At 49.6% G+C, this 26,700-nt stretch overlaps 1 protein-coding gene across 9 annotated transcripts in view; it reads left to right on the top strand.

Annotated features, from left to right (window-relative positions):
• Positions 1-8,147: 8,147 nt before the first annotated feature.
• MSI1 (musashi RNA binding protein 1) overlaps positions 8,148-26,700 on the top strand; it is a 61,305-nt gene continuing 42,752 nt past the window's right edge. Inside the window, exons 1-4 of one of the 9 annotated variants that reach the window (XM_039321116.1) lie at positions 8,148-10,885; positions 11,966-12,006; positions 12,463-12,544; positions 12,725-12,809. In XM_039321116.1, coding sequence (XP_039177050.1) covers positions 10,728-10,885; positions 11,966-12,006; positions 12,463-12,544; positions 12,725-12,809 — 366 coding nt within the window. In that variant the 5' untranslated portion in view covers positions 8,148-10,727. Of the gene's footprint in view, positions 10,886-10,960; positions 11,485-11,965; positions 12,007-12,462; positions 12,545-12,724; positions 12,810-26,700 lie in introns of those variants that run through there. The other 8 variants (XM_039321114.1, XM_039321117.1, XM_039321115.1 and 5 more) reach the window with 8 other exon arrangements.

Below are 26,700 nucleotides of genomic sequence, written 5' to 3'. Positions count from 1 at the left end.
GGAGCCAAGCAGGAGCAGGACCATCTACTACAGTGGTTCTCAACCTTTTTAATGCCGCGATCCCCAACCGGTCGTAAGTCGAGGACTACTCAACCGGTCGTAAGTCGAGGACTACTCAACTGGTGCAGCACCGTTTGCAGAATGGGACTTTTGGCGGGCTCAGCAGGGCAGAGACAGCCTGGACAATTCCTATTGGCTTTTGAAAACCAATAGAATTAGAATTAGAATTAGTCTATTCTATTGGCTTTCAAGAGCCAATAGAATAAAAGGGAGTAGCACAGCTAAGGAAAAGGGGGAAACAAATGGCGGACTGCGTTGTTTGGCGACCCCCGTGAAATGGTTGTTCGACCCCAAATGGGGTCCCGACCCGCAGGTTGAGAACCACTGATCTACTAGGATGGTCCCGGGAGCAAACATTCCACCCAATTGTGTACTGGGAGCCTCGGTTGCGTATCCTTCTGGGATGTCTATCAGATTCTCCAACATCCAGGTCATGGTTGTCCCAAAGGTGTTTTTCCAAAAGGCAACTGGACTTCCTTGTTTGTTTTTTCTCCTTGAAAACATTTCACTTCTCATCCAAGAAGCTAAACAACTGAAGAAGTTTTGTGGGTAAGAAGTTACGAAATATTTTCCAGAAAAGAAAAACCAGGAAAGTCCAATTGCCTTTTGAAAAAAACACCTTTGGGTACACCTGAGATTGTTGTTGTTCGGTAGCTGAGTCATGTCCGGTTCTTTGCAACTGCATGGATCATAGCACACCAGCCCCCCACGTCCTTCATTGTCTCTCAGAGTTTGCCCAGATTCATGTTCATTGCATCCGAGATGCCTTCTGCAGGCCAGGAAGAGTGCAGAGAAGAGCAACAAGGATGATGAGGGGACTGGAGGCTAAAGCATATAAGGAAAGGCTGCTGAAATTGGGTATGTCTAGTTTAACGAAGAGAAGGACAAGGGGGGACATGATAGCAGTCTTCCAGTATCTCAGGGGCTGCCCCAAAGAAGAGGGAGTCAAGCTATTATCCAAAACGCCTGAAGGCAGGAGAAGAAGCAACGGATGGAAACTAACCAAGGAGAGAAGCAACCTAGAACTAAGGAGAAACTTCCTGACAGTTAGAACAATTAGCCAGTGGAACAACCTGCCTCCAGAAGCGGTGAATGCTCCAACACTGGAAGTTTTTAAGAAGAGACTGGACAGCCATTTGTCTGAAATGGTATAGGGTTTCCTGCCTGAGCAGGGGTTTGGGCTAGATGACCTCCAAGGTCCCTTCCAACTTCACTATTATTATTATTATTATTATTATTATTATTATTATTATTATTATTATTATTATTATGGATCATCGCACAGTCTGCCAGATGTTCAGACTGGATTTGGCATTTTGTCTACCTATCGAGTCCTTACCCAGGACCTGGGATAGGCAGATGTGGATGTTTGATGGTATTACAGATATCATCGCAGGATGGAAGCAGTTCCTAGTAAGGCAATTGACTTTTGCAATTGACTAATAGCAAATTTGTATTATCATTATTACTATTATTACTATTATTATTATTATTATTATTATTATTATTATTATTATTATTATTAGACAGATTCTTTTCAGTTGCTACTCTTCTACTTTTAATAATTCTTCTCCTCTTTCTTCCATAGGAAGAGTTTACTCCTAGACTAACTTTGGTGCCTCTGTCCCCCTTTTCCACTACAAAGGGTTCTTTTTACCCCAGAGATATTTCAGACTGAAGGTGAGACTGGCATGCAAAGCATACCCACAAGACAGGGAGCTGGCTTTGCCTTTCTTGGTCTGGGGTCTCCCATAGCATTGGACTGCAGTGCCCATCTTTCCCAGCCAGCGTGGCGGTTCAGACCAAGGCACAGGGGTGCTCGGGCTACTTCGGCTGCAGTCCGGCTGTGCACAGCTGCCATGCCTTGGGTCCTCCAGGGCCCCTCATGAACGAAACACGGTGCCCTTTGTGCTCCTCCTCCTCCTCCTCCCCCTCCTCCTCCTCTCTGTTGACCTTTGGCTCTGGCTGTCCTCCTTACAGGCCGGCTGCTTCTCATCAGGAAGAGAATTTGATGCCGCCAATCTTTTCCGTGTGTGGAGCAGGGCCTCATTCCTGACCGGGAGAGATGCGTTCTAGTCTCAGCTCCTAGATCAGACCTCCAGAGCATGGGGGGCTCCCGGGATCCAGGGCCACCTCCTCCACGGCTGGCCAGTAACCACATGGAGGCTACACCCTGGCCGAGACAGTTGAGGACGGTGGCCAAGCCAACTCCATCCAGAGCAGCCTCTGTATGCCACAGGATCTCGTGGCCCCACATCTGGGGACTTGGGTCAGGATACTAACACGACACCCCCACTGGGCTCCCCCAGATGTCTTGGGCTGCAGGCCCCACAAATGCCTGAGAATCGGGAGATTTGGACTCCAAGGGCACCTTGGATACAGGGATTTTTCCGCCCCTCCAAAGGATGGCAAGCAAGCCAGGGTTTCCTATGATTTCTCCCCCCCCCCACAATTCCTCTGCCTCTCCCCTCTAAAGCAGTGTTTCTCAATCTGGGCAAAATCAGTGTTTTTTTGTTGTTGTTTTTTTTTTAAATTATTTTCCATTTATCCAACATAGTTATACAACAAAATTCACTTTACAAAATAAAATGAATTCATAACCATAACCATAACCATAGGTGCCGCTTGCTCGTTCCCCCCAAGCTGCAGGGAGAGTGGATGCAATTCAGTGTTTCTCTGACCTAGAACTAAGGAGAAACTTCCTGACAGTGAGAACAATTAACCAGTGGAACAACCTGCCTCCAGAAGCAGTAAATGCTCCAACACTGGAAGTTTTTAAGAAGAGACTGGACAGCCATTTGTCCGAAATGGTGTAGGGTTTCCTGTCTGAGCAGGGGGTTGGACTAGATGACCTCCAAGGTCCCTTCCAACTTTACTACTATTATTACAAGTCCACCCAGTTTAAAGCTGCCAAGAGAAAAGTGGACTGAATGGGTAAGTGTGTGTGTGTGTGCAGGGGTGGTCAAAAAGTCAAGGGGGCAGCTGCACAGTAAACCCATCCCCTTTTCTATGTGTGTGCAACACAGGTTAAAAAAGTGAGGGCCTTTACACAGTCCCAATTGTCATCTTACCGTAGTTTTTTTGACATACCTCCCCTTCCAAATGTGCATGAAATGATTTATTTATTCTAAAAACTTCCAGAATGGAACATAGAGAAGATTCTTAAATATATCTAGACCACATAAAGGTAGTTTGTAGGGGATTTTGGAGTTAACCCAATTCCTGTGAAACGTAAACCGTGGTTTATGGTTTAGTGTACAACACTAACTCATCAATTTAGCTGATTTTTTTTTCCAAATCACATCTAATTTATTACAGCCCTAAGGCCAGATACAAACAAAATGTTGAACAAAAGAACTATCACATCCTCCTAAACACAGAGAAAACAATAAGTTTAATGGAATCTAAAAAAATAATTAAGAACATAGTTACTAAAACAAATTCAAATAAACTATTACTGCAAGAAGGTCCAATCCTAAGTAATGATACAGTGTATCTATTGCACAAATGGCAAACACAGAACTGGGCAACGTCAGTGTTTTCAAACTTGGCAACTTTAAGATGTGTGGACTTTCCCACTGGCTGGGGAATTGCGGGAGTTGAAGTTTACACATCTTTCAAGTTGCCAAATTTGAAACACTGATTTCGTTTGGACAGTAAACCATTGTTTTAAAAAAAATCCTGGCTTTGGCAACGTGTGAAATCTTCCAGTGAGTCATGTTTGCTGAATTCTTAGGACTGACGAACCTGGAATCAAGTAGCAACCCAATTTAACATGTAGCTTACAGAAAAAAATTCTGGTAAACAGAAAAGTTGGTTGTGAAGTTGCATGTGATCAATATACGCTAATGCAGTGGTTCTCAACCTTTCTAATGCCGCAACCCCATAATGCAGTTCCCCATGTTGTGGTGACCCCCAACCACTTATACATCACCGGGTGCCAGGGCCGTGGCCAAAGAAAAGTAAGTCGAGGACTACTCAACTGGTGCAGCACCGTTTGCAGAATGGGACTTTTGGCGGGCTCAGCAGGGCAGAGACAGCCTGGACAATTCCTATTGGCTTTTGAAAGCCAATAGAATTAGACTCTATTCAAGAGAGTCTATTCTATTGGCTTTCAAAAGCCAATAGAATAAAAGGGAGTAGCACAGCTAAGGAAAAGGGGGAAAAAATGGCAGACTGCGTTGTTTGGCGACCCCCATGAAATGGTCGTTCGACCCCAAATGGGGTCCCGACCCACAGGTTGAGAACCACTGCTCTAATGCCTACCAGCTCTTTGGGACCCAATTCTTTTTTAAAATAATAATAATAATAAAAATATATAGTTTTTAAAAAGCAAAATGGTGTCCTTTTCACAGCTGCTTCCATCTTTTTTTTTTTTTTTTTTTTAAAAAGAGGCTACTACACTGAATTCCTGGTAACTGACTGTTAGTTCACAGAGGCTGTGAGTCCCACCATGAGCTTTAGCTTCTGCTAAAACAGCTGAGATGGAAAGTTGTCTACTTCTTTGAAGATCTCTGAGAGGATCCTAAGAGGCGGCCCATTCAACTGGTTGACAGCTCCTCCCTGTAGGAATTCCCTCCTTGCATCCAACCTGAATCTGCTTCCCTCTAGTTCCCATCTCTTCATTCTGACCTTGCTTTCTTGGGTGTGGAAGGAGAAGCCTAATGGCAACCCTGTGGAGATCTGAAGGCTTGCTATCAGGCCTCTCTCTTCTGCAAGTTAAATATACCCACTTCCTTCAGTCTTTGCAAAGTGTGGTTTCTTAGAGACTTCGTTGCATGAATAGCTGTCTTCACCTCCTCCAGAGTAAAGTGGAAAATTAATTTCTGTGACCTGAAATGTACACTCTTGCTAGTAGATACCAACCTTTGTAGCAGTGCCCGGTTCATGTTTAATTCGTGATCAGCAAAGACAACCAGGTCCTACAACCAAGCTAGGTCTTCCCCATCCTAGACTTAAGTGTCTTCCTCTTCTGATGCAGGCCTTCACATTTCTCCCTGTTTGTTTTGGTCCACTGTTCGAGCCTAGGCCTAGATCGGGGGTAGGCAACCTTGGCTCTTTTATGACTTGTGGACTTCAACTCCCAGAAATCCTGAGCCAGCCACGCTGAGGGGAAAGGGAGAGATTTCAAAGCTGAGCCCTGCTGGCTCAGGAATTCTGGGAGTTGAAGTCCATGAGTCATAAAGCAACCTAGGCCTAGGCCAGAGGGCCACCTTGGCTCTTTTATGACTTGTGGACTTCAACTCCCAGAATTCCGGAGCCAGCCTGGCTCAGCTTGGAAACCTCCCCCTTTCCCCTCAGCGTGCCTGGCTCAGGAATTCTGGGAGTTGAAGTCCACAAGTCATAAAAGAGCCAAGGTTGCCTACCCCTGGTCTAGATCTTTTTGAATGTTTGTTTCCTTGTAGTTTTGGGACATTTGCGATTTGATAATTGTTGATCATTATTGAATATTGGTTGATACCTTGGAAATCAACCCCAAAGGAGCTGGAAAGGCTGAACCCATACAGTCCATGGGTGCTCTAGTTGTCCAAGAACCACAAAATGAGTGTTCGTGTGTCCTATACTGTATGTTGTGAACCCTCCTTTCAAGAAATTCTAGTGTTCTCCAAAGAATAATGGATGTTCATAAAGCTTTTTAGATCTCTCTAGATTTTATCAGCACTTATTCATTGCTTACCAGAAATCATCCTTGAATTTGATTCAAAGTAAGATTAAGATAAGATTATTTGAAGTTGGAGAGAGTGATCAGGTAGCGCCTTGGCATAATTTTTGATACAGACTCTGAACTTCTATTAATCCTTGGTTCCTAAGTAAACATCTCTATTGAGATAGTTTAGTATTAAGTCCTGGGTTAGAAGCTGAGAGAGGTGCCCAAGAGTCAAAATTGACTTGATGGATCATAACAACATGGTCATCCCAAGCACAGGCCTGTCTACTTGCTATCACCCTTAAGTATTGGGAATACAAGTCCCAGCATGTTGGCAACAGATTCTGGGAATTCAGTCCTGATCCACCTCACTGAAACAAATGCCAGAGTTCAGAGGTCCCCAGCAAATGTGTTGGAAGCCTCTACTAGCCGAGGACATCACAGCTCCAGCCGCTGCAGGTTGGGCTCCACAGCACGGTGTTTTTTAGGCTATGGTGGAACTGTGTCACTTGGATGCTTGCAAATCCCATCAGGGCCTTTATCTTAGTACATTGTGTGAACTTAGCCATCTTAAGATCATTCATTTGAACAAGGCAAAACGCATTGGCTTTTTGTTGATCCGGTTCTGCTCAGCACAGAGGCAATCCACATTTAACAATTAGTAACCATTTGCAGCTAGGATGGAGATGAAAAAGTTGCCATTCCTCACATTTATGACCTTTGCAAGTCTGTAAAGCAAAGAGAAGCTGACGTAAAATCAAAAGGCCGGTCACAGTTTCACTTAGTGACCGCTTTGCTTAGCAACTGAGCTGTCAATGCCAACTGCGGTTATTAAATGATGAGTATCTACATATTGTGAACAGAGCTGTTGAGTCTTGCCAAGACGTCTGCATGGAAAAAACCTTGGGAAGGTTCACAAGAGCTTGCTCTGAAAAGCTCCCCATGCTGAGCTCAGAGTGGAGCAGAGGGCCTGAACTGGTTGGGACTGGACTTGTGCTTGTCCTTCACTCTGGAAACGAGTAGCTCTTCCTGCACCCACACAGGACCTTGTGTGGCTTAGATCAGGGGTCCCCAACCCCTGGTCCATGGACCAGCACTGAGCTGTGGCATGCCAGCAACCGGTCTGCACAAACAAGCAAAGCTCCATCCGTGGGATACAGAGCCAGCCTGTTCCCCCAAATCTGGGTTTTCATTTTACCGACCTTGGAAGGATGGAAGGCTGAGTCAACTTTGAGCCGGTCACGATCGAACTGCTGGCAGTCGGCAGAATTAGCCTGCAATGCTGCATTCTAACTACTGAGCTACCATGGCTCTTAACCGGATCAGCATCAGAATAAAGCTGGAAGGGACCTTAGAGGTCTTCTAGTCCAGCCAAGAAATTAAAAGACGCTTGCTCCTGGGGAGGAAAGCTATGGCAAATCTAGACAGCATTCTAAAAAGCAGAGACATCACCCTGCCAACAAAAGTACGTATAGTCCAGGCCATGGTTTTCCCAGTTGCAATGTATGGCTGTGAAAGTTGGACCATAAGAAAGGCTGAGCGCAAAAGAATTGAGGCCTTTGAACTATGGTGCTGGAGAAGACTCCTGCGAGTCCCTTGGACTGCAAGGCGTTCAAACCGGTCAGTCCTAGAAGAGATCAACCCCGACTGCTCTTTGGAAGGCCAGATCCTGAAGTTGAAACTCAAGTACTTTGGCCACCTAATGAGAAGGAAGGATTCACTGGAGAAGAGCCTAATGCTGGGAAAGATTGAGGGCAATAGAAGAAGGGGACGACAGAGAATGAGATGGCTGGATGGAGTCACTGAAGCAGTAGGTGTGAATTTAAATGGACTCCAGAAGATGGTAGAGGACAGGAAGACCTGGAGGAATGTTGTCCATGGGGTCGCGATGGGTCGGACACGACTTCGCAATTAACAACAACAACAAGTCCAGCCCCCTGCTCAAACAGGAGACCCTATACAATTTCAAACAAATGGTTGTCCAATCTCTTCTTAAAAACCTCCAGTGATGAAAGCACCCACAACTTCTGGTGGCAAGCCGTTCCACTGGTTAATTGTTCTCACTGTTAGGAAGTTTCTCCTTAATTCCAGGTTGCTTCTCTCCTTGATAACAGTTAGAGCAGTGGTTCTCAACCTGTGGGTCGGGACCCCATTTGGGGTCGAACGACCATTTCACGGGGGTCGCCAAACAATGCAGTTTGCCTTTTTTTCCCCCCTTTTCCTTAGCTGTGCTACTCCCTTTTATTCTATTGGCTTTTGAAAGCCAATAGAATAGACTCTCTTGAACAGAGTGTAATTTTATTGGCTTTCAAAAGCCAATAGGAATTGTCCAAGCTGTCTCTGCCCTGCTGAGCCTGCCAAAAGTCCCATTCTGCAAATGGTGCTGCACCAGTTGAGTAGTCCTCGACTTACGACCGGTTGAGTAGTCCTCGACTTACGACCGGTTGGGGGTCGTGGCATTAAAAAGGTTGAGAACCACTGAGTTAGAGTAACTATTTTGGTGTGAGGGGAACAATCAATGTTGACTTTGGGAAGGGAGTGGGTGCTTAGTTTGTCACCTCTGCCAATCCATACCAAGAAAGAGGGGGCCTAGGACTACCATACAAATGCTGGGTAGTAGAAAGATCCTTTTAGCTCCAATTCAGTCTACTAAGCCAAACCTGGGTATCTGTGAAATCTCTCTGTTCACGTCCGTTAGGCGGAAATATTGCCTCTATTTGAAGCTGGTTCTGCCATACTTGGTAAGAATTGTGAGTTTATTGCTTCAGAGCAATTTTCTCCATTGTGGGCTTCAACATCCAGCCCTATACAACTGGGGGTTTTAGAAGTTGGAGACAGCCACACTCGGAGGCCCCCTTTGCTCAAGGCTGCAACAAGCTAGCAGCAACCATCTCTGGATTGTGAAACACCTCTGGAAGGTTGAGGTGAACAGAGGAATGTCTTCTGAGACTAGCCGAAGAATCCTTTGCACACAGGGCTTTTTCTGTGGGCATTTCAGAAGATGGGAGAGAATGGCTCCTTGGAAGTTCTCATCCTGATGAGGAATGTCTGAAAGTCGAGAGAAAGTCCCCCAGCCTCACCAAAATTTCTCTCAACATTCCTCAGATGTTTGAACTAAGAACCTGAAGACTTTAGACAGGGATAGCCCTATAGATGGGAGACTCAAATCCTCTCTCCTTTGTCACTCGATAGGTTTTTTGATACTTGCTCACATGTTGTATCCCAAATCACATTTTAATTCATCAGGTCCACTTGCTGTGCTGTTGGCAGGTCTCCAAAGCTTCTGGGCATCAAGACTATCCCAGTTCTGTCTGGTGTTGCCAAGGGCTGAGCCCCAGGCCTTTCAGTGCCCAGAAATGGCTCTGCATAGATTTTGAAATGTTACCAGCTATTCTATACCTTCTTTGCACAACCATCTGGAAAATGTTTGTGTTGTTATACTGAGGTCGCTCCTTGCAGCAAAGGCTTTTTAACAAAGATTTTCTGCCTAATCTGGATTGCAGATTGCACCAGATTGCAGAACAGCGTGACCGAAGTTTGAACCAGGCACCTGGGTGCGAAGAAGGGCCTTTCGCTCAAAAAGCGCTCAAAAAGCGGGGACTGACCAGCAAGTCAAAATGTGAGAGAAGCGATGCAAAGCACACTTAGGACCCCCTGGATTCAGGCTGCAGTTCCCAGAGATGGAAATGTTACCCTTCCTAGCTTATAACACACAACCCATCAGGACTGTGACCTTCCCTGTATTGGCCAAGGCAGGTGGATCAAGGCTAAGCAACATATTGTGGGGATGTGCTTGTAGACCATTTGCAGCTTGCAATTCCAACATGTTTTTCTGGAAATTAACACTTTGGAGGGGGCAGGTAGAAGTGTTGTGAAGTCCTGCATCAGTTGCCTCTCTTGAAGAATTCTGGCTGTCTGAATGAAAACAGGAGCGCTCCCGTCTGTCTGGCTAAGGCTGTGTGGATGCCCACAGGCCCTCTGAAGGTGCCACAAAGACAAGGTGCCACCTTGCAACCCCAGAATGTTGCCCTTTTGATCTAAGCCTGGGCGGAAGTGATGCCCCTCGGACAGAGGCTGAGTGTGCTGCCTTCAGGGGGCTTGACTGGCGACGGAAGACCGGGGGGGGGGCGCCCTTTGGACAACCCTTTGGTGGGGTTCACGCAGCAGGCAACTCTTAAGTCGTTTGCTTGGCTTCAGGTGAGGGTGGCCTGTGAAGTCACCGGTTTGGGCTTAGTGCGATGTGTGAATCCGGCAATGGTAGCTTATCAAGCGCTTGGTGCCCTCAGACCGACCTTGAACCAACTCAAGCTTGCTGCTGTGGCCCTGGAGGGAGACAGTCCAAGGGTCGGGGGCTCTGGAACTAATTTAGGGGAGAGTAGATTTGTAGGAAGCGGCAGCTGATTGCTCTTCCCAAGGCTGTTCAACAGGCCACCCTCTCCGGTTGGGGCTCTTGTAGTCCGGCCCAGAAGGCAAAAGTCTCTGGCAGCCTCGCCCTTCCTCCTTCCAAACTGGCCCGTGAGGGAAAGGAGTGGAGCCTTCCTCCTCTCCCTTGCCGGCCCATGAAAAGCTCCGGAGGTGACCAGGGCAGCCTTCGGGGCTCTGCCCTCACAAGGCCGTGGCCGGTGTGGCTTCTCTGACCTCCATCATTGGAGAGGCCTGCATCTCATGGGCAGAACCCCCAATTCTGGATCTCCTTGCTGGAGCCGCCTTCTTCCTCTCAAGGTGGGCCGGGCCGCATCGGAGGCCGTTGCCCGACTCCCCCGTCGCGGGAAACCAACCCCCCCTCGCCGGCAGCTCTTCATGCCGGGCGTTCGGCAGGCCGGTGCCAGGCCTGGCCTGGCGCCAAATGCCGGGCACGGACCGCGCGGCGCAGGCCTAGCTGAGCGAGCCTCGGGAGGGGGCGGGCCTGGGCCGGCTCCGAGGGGAGCCCTTCGGGGAGCAGCGGCGGGGCAGCGGCCGGGCCTGGCTGCTGCCCTTGTCCCCGCCGCCGGAGCCCTCCAGCCCGCGCTGCCCGAGTCACATGCTGGGTGTCGCCGGCTGGATGGGCTTTAACCCTTCGCGGCCCGGGCTCCTCCCCCCCGTTCCGGCGAGCCACAGTAATGAAGGCCCGGGCAGGCCCGGGAAGAGCAGGGCGCCCCCCCTCCCGGCGCCCTTGACCATGGAGGCCTCGTCCCGAAGGTAGAGAACAAAGCGGGGAGGCGGCCTGCGGGCCACGCCGCGCCCGGCCCCGCAGCTGGCAGAGCTCGAACTGGCACCTGGGCCGGCCCAGCTCCGCCCGGCCCCGCTTCTAGGGGGAGGCAGGAGCCGGCGGCGAGGCGAGGCGCCTTTGTCTCCCGGCGCACCCAAGGACGGAGCTTCTCCCGCGTGGGTGACGGAAGGGAAGCGGGGCGGCGGCAGGCAGGCTGGCGCGGCGGGCAGAAAGGGAGCCGCCGCGCGCATGGCCGCCTCGCGCGCCACGCCGCCCGCCTCGCCCGGGCGCAGCCACCTTCTGCGCGCTCGCCGGCGGGCCGGCTTTTATGCTCACGCCGGCCACCCGCCTGCCGGGGGTGGGAGGAGCCGGCCAGGTTGTCCCCGCCGGGCCCGTCCCTCCCTTCCCCTCCCCGCCCGGCTGAGAGGGGTCGGGGGAGGGGGCAGCATGGCCTGGCCGTCCGGCCCCTTTTCCAGCGCTCAGCTGCCCCGCGAGTGTGGCGCTGGTCCTCGCCGGGAGAAGTAGCCCGAATGGAGACCGAAGCCAGCCAGCCCGGCCTCGCCTCCCCGGACTCGCCTCACGATCCCTGGTACTCGGCCCGCCCGCCTGCCTCCCTCCGCTCCAGGAGCCGCCGGCGTCCCCGCCTCCCGCGAGGCCCGGGAGCTCGTGGCTGGAGAAGCGCCGGCCGGCCGGCCGGCCGGCCGGGAGGAGCAGCCAACATGGCCGATGCCCGCGCCGCGCTCCTCGCCGCTCCGCTCGCCCGCGCGCCGCCGCCGCCAGCGCTTTTTCGTCGGCCGGCCGGCCGGCTAGGCTGGCAGCCCGCCCCCGCCGCATCTCGGGGCGCCCCGGCCCCCTCCCGCGCCCCCCGCCCGGCGGCCCCGGCGCTCTGGAGCCGCGCCCCCCCTCGCCGGCGTCCCGGAGCTGGGCTTCGGCTTCCCGAGGCTCCCCGCGCGTCGCCCCCGGCCCTGCCCGATCCCGGAGCGGGGCGTCGCTCGGCCCCCGGCCGCGGCTGGTGGGGGCTGCCCGCGCCCGGCGCCCGCCTCACGCGGCTCTCTTTCTTCCCTCGCTAGCAAGATGTTCATCGGGGGACTGAGCTGGCAGACGACGCAAGGTGAGCGGCGCGGGCGGGGAGGGGGTCCCGGGTCCGGGTCTCGCCCGGCGGCACCTGCCGCCCCGAACTTCGCGGCTCCTCCCCCAAAGCCTCCCTCCTGCCCTCCCGCCGCCGCCGCCGCCCCTGCAAGGGAAGCGGGCCGCGGACCAGCCCGCCGCCGGCGCCGGGGCTTCCCGGGCTTTGTGGTCGGGTGCGGGGAGGCCGGGCCGCCCGCGCCCTCCCCAACGCCGGCTGATGGGCCGGGCCCGGACAGGCGGGGTTGGCGCGGGCGAGCCGGTGGGAGCGCCGCTCCGGAGGGGCTCCCGTGGCCCCGGGAGGGTTCAACCCCCGGGCCTCGCTGCTGCCCCGGGTCGGCGGGCTGCGCAGCGGCATCGCCTTGGGACGGCCGGCCGGCCCGCCCGTCGCCGCCTCCTCCCGCCTCGGAGCCCCACGGGTGGCCTTGCGTTGTGCTTGCAGAAGGCTTGCGGGAGTACTTCAGCCAGTTCGGCGAGGTGAAGGAGTGCCTGGTGATGAGGGACCCGCTGACCAAGCGATCCAGGTGAGGCTCCCCGGGGCCCTGTGCCGCCTCCCCCGGCCCTCACTCCCGGGGGAGAGAGGGAGGGAGGGAGGTGCCTGCTGCCCTCCCCCTCCCCCCTAACCGAGTTTCTCCCTTTCTCCGGCTGCCCCCTTCCCTCCCTCCCTCCCTCCCTCCATTCTTCCGGCCCTTCATCCCTTGCAGGGGCTTCGGGTTTGTCACCTTCATGGACCAGGCCGGGGTGGACAAGGTGCTGGCCCAATCCAGGCACGAGCTGGACTCCAAAACGGTGAGTTGCTTCTCTCTTGGCTGGGCCGCTTGGTGCAGTTGAGGCTCCGCAGCCCGCAAGGAAGGTACGGATGGCGGCGGCTGGCTGCAAGAGGCAAAACTTTCTCTGGGTTGCCCGAGTTGAACGGGAGTGTCTTTTGAGCCGAGTCTGGCCGGTTGGCAGAATCTTCGGGAGACTTGGCGTCGTGTGTTTCCCATCCTAACTAGGAATCCTGGGAGTTGTAGTCTCCCTGCTTTCGGGATGCCCCCTCAAGGGAGGGGTGTAGTCAAGACGGGCACCCCGCAGGTGACTGGACTGATGCCAAAGGATGGGGACGTGTGTGGTTATGGGGCCAAGCCCAGACCCTCTAGGACAGTGTTTCCCAAACTTGACAATTTTAAGGCATGAGGACTTCAACTCCCAGAATTCCACAGCCAGCATTGCTGGCTGTGGAATTCTGGGAGTTGAAGTCCTCATGCCTTAAAATTGTCAAGTTTGGGAAACACTGCTCTAGGAGGAGGCTTAGAGGCTCTGAGGCCGTTCATTTGAGGATGGGTAGAAACGTCTGGGGACATGGGTGGGATTTGGTCTGGGCTCCGTTTGGGGATACTGTTCCTTTGGCAGGCCGTCTCGGCCACAAAGTGTGACTTGTAGATCTTCCTCTTGGGTGCCCAAGCTGGGGTACCTCCAAGGCGTCCTTTCCCCCACGTAATCCAAAAAGGAGAGAAAGGACCCTGAGGGGCTTCCCCCCCCCCCCCGGAGAGTGGATTGTGCTGAGACAGATCTTCTCCGAGCATCCTGGATATGGTGACGATGGAGTGTTCAGTATCTGTTTCCAGTCTTGGGGGGCCACCAGATATTCTGGGGGCTTGGCTGACTGGTTAGACTCTCGTCATCCCAATAAAGCTTCTCATTCAGAATTTTATATCCCCATTTTGCTCTCACCGGGAAAGGTGCAGTTTGCCTGTGCCAGCCTTCCCTAGACACCCCATGCCAGCAATATGGGGATATCCCACCCATCATCCCCTCCAGGTTCGCCATGGGGTGCACTGGCTGCCAGCTGGCAGTCTTTTGCGCCTCTTTGGGTCAGGAGAGATTTGCCAGCTTTCCCTACCCCTTTAAGAGCTTGTTGGTGTTCTCCCTCTCTCCGTTCTCCCGTCAAGCTTATTTGCAGGTTTAGCAAGCAGAATCCTTGCTTACAGGAGGTGAGAAAGGCAGCTAAGCTTAATCTGCCTAAACAGCAGTGCAGGTTGGGGGGGGGGGGAAAGGAGCAGGATCCATATCCTGGATATTAATAACAGGGCCCACTTCAGCCCTTCTGGTGGTTTTAAGGTCCAAGGGGCCTGAAAAATCAAGTCCAAATCCACTCGTGCCAAATTTTATTTGGAATTATAACTTGTGTTTTGCCACCTCAGAACCCTAAAATGTCTCAGTCTAGCCCGAGTCTAAGAAGACCTGGAGGTTTAGTGGTTACATCTCACGGATCTTTATTTTAGAAGCTTTTGGTGTGAGATTATGAAGTTATAAATGGTTTTCAGTATTTTATTGTATCAACTGTAGTTTTATTCCTGGTACTATGCTTAGTAATATGTCCATGGTAAATAAAAATACTATTAGTACTAAGATGGCTGAGTAGGGATTTCAGCCCACATCTCCAAAGTGGCCGTAATTAGTCGATTAATTTGTGGACTAATATGTTCGGTATTCTTCTGTGTAACCCGGACTTGTGTATAACTGGGATCGTGATACCGTTAATCCAGATTTGTCTGAGCTACAATTGTTGAGCAAGCCTCAAGTTAATCAGACGTTAAGTATGGCTTAGTTGTGTGATGTGTGAACTCATCCTCGGTGTAATACTGCGTAGGTGCTTGTTGCCTTCCTCTGCATGGAGTGAGCAGGAATTTCTTGTGGATACTTTTAGACACTTTGCTCTCTAGGTTCAAGGCTTGGGCTAGAAAAAGGGAACAATGTTTTTAAAATGTTTTCTCTCCAGCGAAAACAATGCTCCTGGAAGTTCTCCCCCTCTTTTGACGGGGGCTGATGCCCAGTTAACAGCTCCCTCCTCTCCCATTTCTGGTCAAATCCAATTCCTTGTCTAAAGTAGAGAAACAACGAAAGCAAATAATGTTTGCTTGAGCGGCAGGTAAGAGAGCTTCACTGCCTGACCTGTAGGAATCCAGGACCTTGTGATTCTGGTGTTGAGTAAACTTGAGCGCAACAAAAACATTATCCTAAAACTTTGGCCCTTTCTTTGATTAAATTCAGCTTCTCGATTTAGTTTCTTTACAACTTCTCGGGCTGGGCCCGGTGTGGTTGGCATCAGCAAGCAAGCTCTAGGTTGTCTTTGCCACGGCCTTTGGGGCGTTTTTTTCCAGCAGGGGAGGGGGCATTCCCCTCCTCGGGGCTTTGCTATGGGGCTATCATGGCAAAGGGGATGTATTTCGGTGGTCTTGATGTGGGCCTCTGCAGCTGGCCTAATCTCATGGACCCCTCAGATGAAAATCTTTGCTGATCCCTTTTCTTCTCTGCTGCTCTCTCCCCGGCCTTTGAAAACAGGGCTGGGGGCCTCCTTGCAAGGCGGAGCAGGTGGGGGGAGGGGCTGAACAGACCCGAGGAGAACAGAAGGGGTCTCCAGCAAGATAGAAGGCAATGGGAGTGGGCTGCCATGGCAGTCCCCGATGCGTCTGGCGGGCTGGGTGGAAGCAAGAGGTGGCACGGGCAAAAACCTGGCCCCAGAAGGACTTATTTCTCTTTGTTTGGTGCTTAAAAAAAAACACTCCTTCATTCTCGCTCTGTTTCTTCCTGATGCAGAAGCTCTATATGGCACTTCTCTGCTACCTGCTGCACCAGGGCATATTTCTTATGGGGCATAATTTCCCAAGAGTGTCAGGAAAAAACACCCTCTTAGGCTTAAGTGTCGGGAGAAGCGGACTGGGCGTCCTTCGCCACTTTTAAGGGCATCTCAGACCTTCCCCTCACTAGAGAAGCCTTGTTGGATCCTTCCTCGTTTATTTATTTTACCTGCCAATTGGAAGAGGAGGGGGCGTCAGGGTGGGTGTCCGGGGGCTGCTTCAGGGCCCAGGAAAGCCAGCAACACAAAATGCTCACTTGGGGCCATTATGTAGCGCCGGGAGAAGCTGGGTTGAAGAGGCACGCTGGCATCATCTCAAGACCTGCCCGATAAGTGTGGCTGTGCTACAAGAGATCCCTCTGCACATCCTGGTGACATAATGTGTGAGTTGCAATGGGCACCTGGGCAGCGGGAGCCTGCCTACCAATTGTCTAGGCATGTTTCATCTTGGAGACCAGCCCAAAGAAAGGCTTAAGAGAGAGAGAGAAACGTTGCGCCATTTTTGGCCAGGGAGGATTTACAGTAGGCAAGTCTCCTTGGATCTTCTGTCTCCCCCTTGGATTTTCCAGGTCATTTCTCTCAGAAAATGGAGCGGTTTTCCTTGGCTTTCTATTGTACAGAACTCCATTCCTTCCACGGGTTATTACCAACATTTGCTAAACTTGCAAAAAGGGCCCCGGAGGACACGTCTCAAGTGTTGCTTTGCTGGCGCAGTACCTGGGGGGATTTGAACCTGTTTTGGTCTTCCCGGGGTTGGAAAAGACCGCAAGGTTGCCCCATTGTATGCTGCATTGGCCTTGTAAAGATTTAGGCGGGAAACATTTCTCTTTCTTGCTCTGGTGATTGACCTTTGACTGGACCAACCGAATTGTCCTTATGAGCCAAACATTGGTTCACACACGCTAGAACGCCCAGCCAAACACAGGAACTGAGCCTGTAGGGAATTGGTGTGTATCGAGAGCAGAAATGAAGATGTTGCTTTCCTGGTCTGCTTGTTATTTTGCATTCAGACATGTTCTCCATCTGCTTTGCTTCTGCCGTGGGGTGAAAGTCTGCAAGGGCTGCAGGGCTGGGTGATTCTCCCCCCCCCCAAGTGCAAAAGAGTTTCTTCCTCCACCAAAAATGCTTTTTTGAGAACACTCTTTATTTGTAAGGGAGATAACTGCCAGCTAGGCTTTGTTTATGGAAATGTAAGTTTAATAGATACCTTGGCTTGTCTCTGCACATTTCAAAGGCTGGGGAGGCTGGAGTAGTTGGAGGTGTTTGTTGTTCTTCCCAGGCTGGGGGTGGGGTGGGGGCAGTGGGGGCCCTTCAGATTCAGGGTAGAGCAACTTGGCTCTTAGCTTCACTGGGCATCTGCCAGTGTGTCCTCTGAAACAGTATTGGTCTGGGGAAGGGGCTCCCCATTCTCCCCTCTCAACACCCACTGGATATTAATGGTGTACAATCCAAGACAACTGTTGTGAATTGTGGGTGCTGGGATAGCAGTTTGTGTGTCCATTCATTGTGATGCCAGTGTGTCTTAGCATTGTGGCAAAGGGTTGGAGCAAAGGCTGTGAATCCTTGGCCGATGATTGGAGGTGAGACCGTTGTGTGATCTTTACGTGACACAACCTCCACATCCAGAAACCATACAGGTAGTCCTTGACTTACAACCATTATACGTTACAACGGTGCTGAAAAAAGTAATTTATGACTGGACCTCGTATTTACGACTGTCGCAGCCTTCCTGTGGTCACGTGCGGATCAAAATCCGGGCACTTGGCAACTGGCAGGCATTGTTGACGGTTGCAGCGTTCCGGAGTCACGTGACTGCCAGCTGTCACCTTCCCAGGTGGCTTCTGACAAAATCAGCGGGGAAAACTGGATTCACTTAACGATTGTTTGATTAATGACTACAGCAAAAAGGTCCTAAAATTGGGTGCTGTTCACTTAACAACCACGTGGCTTAGCAAGAGAAGTTCTGGTGCCAGCTGTCCGTCGTACATGGAGGACTCCCTGTGAGGAGGGGTTCAAAACCTAGGCAGGAACCGGGTGGCCCTCCTGTCTGGGCAAACGGGAGATCAGGCAGTTCCATTTTGCTTCTTCAATTTACAGCAGTGGTTCTCCACCTGTGGGTCGGGACCCCATTTGGGGTCGAATGACCATTTCACGGGGGTCACCAAACAACGCAGTGCGCCATTTTTCCCCCCTTTCTCTTAGCTGTGCTACTCCCTTTTATTCTATTGGCTTTGAAAGCCAATAGAATAGACTCTCTTGAACAGAGTCTAATTCTATTGGCTTTCCAAAGCCAATAGGAATTGTCCAGGCTGTCTCTGCCCTGCTGAGCCCGCCAAAAGTCCCACTCTGCAAACGGTGCTGCACCAGTTGAGTAGTCCTCGACTTACGACCGGTTGAGTAGTCCTCGACATACGACCGGTTGGGGGGGGGTCGCAGCATTAAAAAGGTTGAGAACCCCTGATTTACAGGCTGAGCCACACTAGATCAGAGTTTCCCAAACTTGTCGGCTTTGTGCGCTGGTGGGGGGGGGAGAGGGGATGTTCCATGTGAGTAGTGGGTAAGCGCACAAATGGAGCACATTTGCACACTGTTTGCACAAGTGGGGATGAATGTGCAGACACTCACCTGCCACTTCCGGGGCCCGGTTCCGAACAGCTCAAGGTCCAGTGATGGGCTGCAGTCTGAGGTTGGGGACCCCTGCTGTAGAGGAGTCAAGGAAGGCTGGACTAAAAGTGAATGTAATAAATACCGGGTTTTGGTCTGAAGCACGATGTGGCTTCTCTGTCATTCCAGAATGCAGGAGGCAGAGTAACGGCTTCAGGTTTACAGGGAGGCAGATTCAGACCGAATGTTGGTTAAAAATCCCAACTGCTTTCAACTGTACAGTTAGTTTCAAAGCCAGGGACCTTGGCGAGTCGTAGGATACAACAACAGGATCTTGAAACTTGTTCCCATTTCTCCCTACTGGGTCTTATGCCAAACGAAATCAGGCTGGGGGTTGTTTGGGATTCCTTATTCATGTTTGTCCCTTCCAGCAGCCATCAATGGGCATGTTGCAGTGAGCATGGGGTTGATCTTGATGACCCCAAGGTTACCTTCCAGTTTTACGCTTGACTTTTGTCGCCCTCTCTCTATTTTGTGGAGAGGAGGATGGGGGTGCGCTTAGGCAGTTTTAGATTCTGCAGTTAAGAATCTTCTGGGCGGGGTGGTGACATTTATAAATTGCAATAAAAGCTTGCTCCGTTGCAAGGCTGCCCTGCCTGTATTTTGATATAAGTAGTCCTTGGCTTACAACTGGTCACTTAACGACCTTTTGAAGTTATGATAGACCCCCACAAAAGCGACTTGCAACCTGATTCAGAATTTCTGATTCGGAAGCAAGTCTCTCACTGTTACACGATCACATTTTGGGTGCTTGATACCTTTACTGGTCTTTGCCACATCCTGTGGTCATGTGACCGTGATTTTGGATATTTTCTTTTGGTTTCCAGCAAAACACACCCATTGGATAAAACAAATTCGCTTAACAACTGCTGCGAGAGAGATCATAAAAATTAGGTGTGGTCACATGGTGATCTGCCTTAATGACTGCAATGGCTTACGACAGGGGTCTTCAAACATGGCCCCTTCATGACTTGTGGACTTCAACTCCCAGAATTCCTCAGCCAGTGTGGGGGAACTATGGCCCCTTCATGACTTGTGGATGGACTTCAACTCCCAGAATTCCTCAGCCAGTGTGGCGGAACTATGGCCCCTTCATGACTTGTGGACTTCAACTCCCAGAGTCCTCAGCCAGCGTGCCTGGCTGAGGAATTCTGGGAGTTGAAGCCCACAAGTCATCAAAGGGCCAAGTTTGAAGACCCCTGGCTTACGACCGTAACTTTGGCCTCTATTATGGTTGTGGGTTGAGGAGTACCTGTATGGGCCCAGAAACCCATGTAATTTTCTGTTCAATTTATTCGGTACGTGACAGTAACCAAGAGTCGTCACATGCCACTTCTGCGTTGCTTGCATTGCCCTGGTACCCGTTGCCCTGCCACTTTGGGGGTCCAAGCGGGTGCCCTTGAGATGTTTGAGGATGACACATTACAGAACCCCCACCCACCCTTGCCATACTCCTGAAGGCCACCAGACTGAGGAAGGTGCCTGCATCTCCTTTCCATGTTGGCAAAGAAAGAAGGGGGGAGGCTTGGACTTCTGCATGTTTTGTTGTGGCAAAGGACCCCCCTCCTCCCAACTCATCCGGTAGAGCAGCTGAGGGACCGCTTTAGTTCTGGACTTCAGTCTGCAGACTGGAAAAGGAAATGTGGATGTCGGAAGAATGCAGACGAATGGGCCATGGAGGCAGGCACCTGGAGCACTGACCCAATCCCTGCTTGTCCCTTTGGAAAACAATGTCCTTTTTGGCTGCGTTCCCACAACACGCCGAACTCTTTACCTGGATTAACCAAACAGACTGGCTCTGTTCATACAAGATGCTGCGCCCAAATCAATAAAGCCTTTAGTGGGCCGATGTGATGACCTGGTCCATGACACACGGGAAGGTGTTGGCTGGCTTCCCACAACAACACAGATCTCCTGGCTGCTCTTCAGGCGAGTCCAGTGGGAAGGGAAGGACTCTTTGCAGAGGCCCCCACCCCTCCCCATGCTGGGAATCTGGCCAGTTCCTTTTAAGTTTGGTTATTTGCAGACCCCAGGCGATGAGTTGGCTTGATTGGTTTCTTAATAAAAATAGCAAGAGGGACATTATGGGGTCTGTTTGCTGGATCTCGGTCCTGCCTTTTGTCTGGAAGCTCAAGGCACCGTATCTATAGTGCTCCCTTCTCCTATTTGTCCTCATCACAACAGCCCTGCGAGGTAGGATAGACTGCGAGAGAGCAACTGGCCCAAAGCTGTATGGAGCTTCTGTGCTGGGGGTGGGTGGGAACTAGAATCTGCATTTCTTGATGCAGTCCTAGGTAGCATCAACAGATGGATAGCATCAAGGTTGCATGAAGTATTAGTACCGCTTTATAAAGCCTTAATAAGGCCACACTTAGAACACTGCATATAGTTTTGGTCACCACGATATAAAAAAGAGGTTGAGACTCTGGAAAGAGTGCAGAGAAGAGCAACAAAGATGATCAGGGGACTGGAGGCTAAAACATATAAGGAACGGTTGCAGGAATTGGGTATGTCTAGTTTAATGAAAAGGACTAGGGTGATATGATAGTGGTGTTCCAATGTTTGAGGGGTTGACACAAAAAAGAGGAGGTCAACCTGTTCTCCAAAGCACTTGAAGGCAGGACAAGAAGCTATGAATGGAAACTGATCAGGGAAAGAAGCAACCTAGAACTAAGAAGAAATTTTCTTGACAGTGAGAACAATTAATCAGAAGAATGGGTGGCCTTCAGAAGCTGTGGGTGCTCCAACACTGGAAGTTTTTAAGAAGAGATTGGACAGCCATTTGTCTGAAATGGTATAGAGTCTCTTGCTTGAGCTGGGGGTTGGACTAGATGACCTCCAAGGTCCCTTCCAACTCTGCTATTCTATATTCTGATGCAGTCCAGCTTCTTATCCTTTGTCCTGCACTTCACGTTTGTGATTGAGGAGATCCGAGTTCATGTTCCCCCTCAGCCGAGTTGTTCACCCAGTGACTTTGGACAAGTTACTATCTCTTAGACTCGCCTACCTCACAGGGTTGTGGTTAGAAAAAAAGCAGATACATAAAATAAAACATATATGTTTCTTCATTAATTGGACAGAAAGAACTATAGGATGGGAGGCTTATCCAAAAATCAGATAAAAGAGAACGCAAAGTTGACAAGAGTCACCTATGGAGGGTTTCCATAAATAGGGATTATTTATGAAATGGGAGGGGTGGGGCTTTGCCAGATTGCAGGTAAGAATTCGCAGAATTGGGTGCTCCTACCTATTCAGATATAATCTCTGCATTTGGAAAACTAGGATGTCAGGAAATAGCAGGCTAAATTCCCAGCCTCTGTTTTTTTTCCTGTGCTTAGGGTGATAGGGCTAAGGAACACACAATCCTGAAATTATGCCTTTAGACCAGTGTTTCTCTCGTGTGGACTTCAATTCCCAGAATTCTTTGCTGGCTGGGGAATTCTGGGAGTTGAAGTCCACACAGCTTCAACTTGCCAAGGTTGAAAAACACTGCACAGCAGCCACAAGCAGATATGTGCCTATCCCTGAAACGCATCAATGCCCAAATATGCTTTTTTGCTTTTCCTAGCCTCTACCCAAGGTTGTAAGTTTGTCAACCCAGGGGCCCTTTTATCCTCTGAGGGCCACAGGCCCCAAGGGAGAGAGCAAAATAATGAAACAATAGATTTGAGGGTTGGGGACTCCTGAATTCAAAGGCTATCTTGGACAGAAACTCATTGGGAGCCTGAGGGAAACCCAGTGAAGTGGGGCAGAAAATTCTTCATTCTTGATTTTTTTTCAGGGAAAAATGTGCCATTTTTTTAAAAAAATATATCATTTCCCCCCAGAAAATTAATTAGCAGCATAAAGAGTGGATACAAAGACTACTCAAATTGGATAGCACTGAAGTTATCATTAGCTTATATATATATATATATATATATATATATATATATATATATATATATATATATATATATATATATATAAAGAGAGAGAGAGAGAGAGAGAGAGGTGATTATCTGTAGGAAGCAACCATGCATATGTAATGGAGCTCATTGGGGCATGCTAAAAAGGGGACATGAACAATTTTACCCTCTCTTATTATATTCCCCTTAAAATGTAAACAGGATCAGCAGGTGTCTGGCATTGCTACGCAGGGGTTATGTTCGCAGGTATGCTGATCCCAAAAGGCATTCCAATAAAGCTTGGAATCAGGAAAAAAAAAACACACATTCCAATGAAAGGGTTTTTTGAATCCTGCCTCCAGGCCACTGGAACAGGGCCAGGCCAGAGTCAGTTGTGAGAGCGAATGGAAGCGCCGTTTCCAGCCCTCGAGAGGGAGGGAGGCAAAACACAGACCCAGAAAACCCACAAATGGGAGAGGAGCCCCCACCTGCCCCCCTGGATTCACTCTGATCCCACTGGTCTGATCAGCCCTCAGGCTTTCAGCTCCCCCCATGTAGGGTCAGCCAACGAACTTGGTTCATTGGTGGTTGCTGGTGGCACTTTCCACACAATCACAACGCAGCACGCCGTGCAAAGGGCACAAGGGTCTGCTCGTACCAAAGGCATCGTGCCCAGATGCCCAGAATTTTACTCTCTTAACCTTTCTGATGATCTAGCCAGGATCAGGGCCTGGCTGGCCTCACCTCAGCCCCAAAAGCTTGGAGTGGGGATATCTTGATCAGGCAGCATCCCAGGAGAAGACAGAGCAGATTGCTTGTTGCAAAGAGTTCCCCAGGCCGCCTGGAGTCAATCTTGGGCTTCTTACAAGCCTTGTGGAACAACCTTCCATCATCATCATCAGTGTGGTCTTCTACTTCTGGGAAATAATTTTTAGAGTTCACTAAAGATGTAAGGACATGGGCTATGGCTTGAGGGCTGGCCTGACTGACCCCGACACCCACTCCACGGAGAGGGCTGTGCCCCAGAAGGTGTTTTGTGCCAGGCATGCCAACCTGCTTAATGGGAAATACTACCTGTGGCTTAGCGTGACATGCAAATTGAAAGTGCTGCCAGGGCCGTTTGCTGCTAAGCCATCATGCAGTTGGCTTGGTGGGTTGAACCAGGAGGGCAACACTCGACTCGGTCTCCTAACTGGCTGATGACTTGCAACAGTAATTTAGGTCCCCGGGAGGAAAGTGCCCCAAGTTTAGAGCTATATTGAAAATTTTCTGGGGGTTAAAGATGAAATCGACCTGTTTCATTATTAGTATTATCCCCATCGTGACCTTCCTCAGTCTGCTGTTGAACTTTGGTGGCATGTTCTTGAGATCTTTCAGGGGCCACAGTCAGGCTCACCTGAGCTGAACCACCCAGTGTTTGGATGCGTTCATAGTGCTTGATTAGCGAGGTCAGAGAAGGATCTAATGTTTTGCGTTCATGCAGCAGGCCGAAAGTTGGCTAGTTTTAGCCCCAGCCAGTCCTTTGTGGGTTCGGGTGATACAGATAGCCCTTCACAGACAACCAGTCCCATTTGAAGTTACAACAGATTTGAAGTTCTGATGATCAGGCCTCCTTCGCAGTCACGTGACTGAACTTCAGGTGTTTGGCAAAATGGCCATCTTTACAGTTGTTTGCTACCTCCTGTAGTCATGTGACTGCATTTTCCATGGTTTTGGCAAAACTGCCCATAGTGGACCATTGGCTAACAACTGCCTCCCCAAAGGTTGCATAATCAGGTTGGTCATGTGATGGACCCATTTTACAACCGTTACAACCTACTACCATATTGGGCAGATTCTATTATGGCTGTCTGTTGAGGGCTACCTGTAGAGGTGTTCAACTCTTTTGATTAGTTTAGAGCTGGCTGAGGAATTCTGGGAGTTGAAGTCCACAAGTCTTAAAGTTGCCAAGGTTGAAGACCCTGGTTTAGAGCAGTGTTTCTCAGCCTTGGTGGAAGTAAGCTCTCAGAATTCTCCATCCAGCATGCTAGGAGTTGAGAAGTCCACCCCTCTTAAAATTGCCAAGGTTTGCAAGAATAGACTAAACAACCATTTGACCGGGATGGTATAATGCTCCTGCCATGAGCAGTGGTTTGGATTAGAAGACCTTTTAAGATCCCTCCCTAAGATTCTATAAGGTTGAGAAACATTGGTTTAGAGTCCATTGCAGTGTGAAAATCTGGGAAATGATTTGGTGATCAGTCAAACCTGCCTATATGTGAGTACAGTCTGCATATTCCTCCTTTTACGGAAGAAGGGAATAAAGATAGAAAAGGTTCATGTTGGATGTTTGACTCAGGTCTCCTGTTGCAAGCAAAATCCAAAAACGGAAAGGATTTCCCGGAAGACAGACACTCCGACAGATCCGCCATCAACAGGCCGATAGAGATAAATAACATTTACACATCATTCAAAAGAGACAATCAAAAAGCTAAGAAGGAAACAAAAAGACCAAAATACCTCCTTTGAACCAGTAATCAACACCCAGATAAGCAGAGGTTAACACCAGGGTTAATATGGCACCAACAATCAAGCAGTAAACAATACTGTAAACAATAAGAGCCGAGGTGGCGCAGCAGTTCGAGTGCAGTACTGCAGGCCACTTTAGCTGACTGTGTTCAGCAGGTCAGCGGTTCAAATCTCACCGGCTCAAGGTTGACTCAGCCTTCCATCCTTCCGGGGTAGGTAAAATGAGGACCCAGATTGTTGGGGGCAATGTACACCGCTTAGAGAGTGCTTGCACTTAAAGCGGTATATAAGTCTCATAAATAAATAAATAAATAAATAAATACCCCAATCAAGGAATTTCCAGCTCAGACAAACAGTCAAACAATAATAACCTAATCGAGGGACGACATAGAACAAAACCACACTGAAACTATTATATATAAATAGAGCAAAACCCTCCTTCTAGAGCTGAAGATGTTACCTAGTTGGGTCATGAAACAAATTCAAGGAAACAACCAAGCTCAGAGGGCACCAAGGACTCCACAACTAACCAGGACTGGAAACCTTCATTATGCTATACCATGTGCTCTGTTATGGCTTGTTTGCATTGTCCTTCCAATGAAGCTGGTTTGAGTGAAACTGACCCAATTTGGGTAAAAAAAGGTTGTAGTTAACAGTAATAGAGTTGGAAGGGACCTTGGAGGTCCTCTAGTCCAACCCCCTGCTTAAACTAGAAACCCTATACCATTTGGCTGTCCAATTTCTTTTTAAAAATCTCCAGTGATAGAGCACCCACAAGCCATTTCATTGATTAATTGTTCTGTCATAAAATTGCTCCTTAATTCCTAATTGCTTCTCTATTTGATTAGATTCCATCCATTGCTCCTTGTCCTGCCTTCAGGGGCTTTGGAGAACAGGTTGACTCCCTCTTCTTTGGGGCAGCCCCTGAGATACAGTATTGGAACACTATCATGTCACCCCTAGTTCTTCTTTTCATTAAACTACATATATAAATAGACACAGTCCTTGTCGTTGTTAATGTTGATTGTAGGAAGTATAGGGTCCATGGAGCTGTGAAGGGTCTTCTCTACTGCGTTTTAATTTCAAGGATGTTATTATGATTTTGTATGATTTTAGCTCTTCTGCCCGTATGCAGCATTCCCAAAACCTCTTGGCCAGGGAACCTTAAGCAGGATTGGTCTGTTTAAATGTACTTTTTTGTGTTTTCCCATAAATCAGTTCAAATGTTTCTGTAGTCTGGGAGGTACTTATCCAGCATATAAAATCATCCTTCCTTGGGCCCATGCTCCCTGGATCATAAATTGAATAAATATGCTAGAACAGAAAAACTTTTGGTTCAAGAAATTCTGTTGATTTCAAGTTTTCTAAAAATTTACATTGTTAGGGAAGGCAGTGTCTTTGCGTTCAGTTGGCAAAAGATGAACAAAATGGCACCAGGACTGTGGCCTATCCAGACCAAAACGTTCCCATCAGTGAATGTGGGGAGAATGCTAGGGGCTGTAGCAATTGTAGTCCAAAGAATCCCACATTTGAGCAGTCTGATTTAACTGAGTTTATTGATGTGGATGCCTATCTGGAGTTTAGAATCCTGGTGCATTCAGTGAAATTCGCTCACAACTGAAGTCTTTGCCCGTCTTTACATTTCCTCTGTTGGCTCCATTTCATTCAGTGCCCTGTCTTGAAGTCTGATAGGATGGAAATTGATGTATAAAATAAATTTTGAATGAAATACAATAAAGCCATTCAGTGTAGTGTAGTGCAGAATGCCAGATATCAAGATAGATTGTCAAGATGAGTGAAGGCAGATATAACCCCCCCCCCCCGTGAGTCTTGGGGGGGGAGGGGAATTTGAGAAGAAGGCATGGTCCAGCTTGGGGGCAGCTGGGGCAGTTGGAGGCCCAGATTCCTCCCAATAAATGAAAAGAAAGGAGAAGGACAACACATCAGTGAAAGGAACAAGAATTGCAAAAGCAGGCAGGATGTGTTCTTGCAGTGTTGCACG

Source organism: Crotalus tigris, unplaced genomic scaffold (genome assembly GCF_016545835.1).
Source record: "Crotalus tigris isolate CLP2741 ecotype Arizona unplaced genomic scaffold, ASM1654583v1 scf7180000023720.1715460, whole genome shotgun sequence".
Classification (NCBI taxonomy): domain Eukaryota; kingdom Metazoa; phylum Chordata; class Lepidosauria; order Squamata; family Viperidae; genus Crotalus; species Crotalus tigris.
This window is presented reverse-complemented; position numbering and strand designations above follow the sequence as displayed.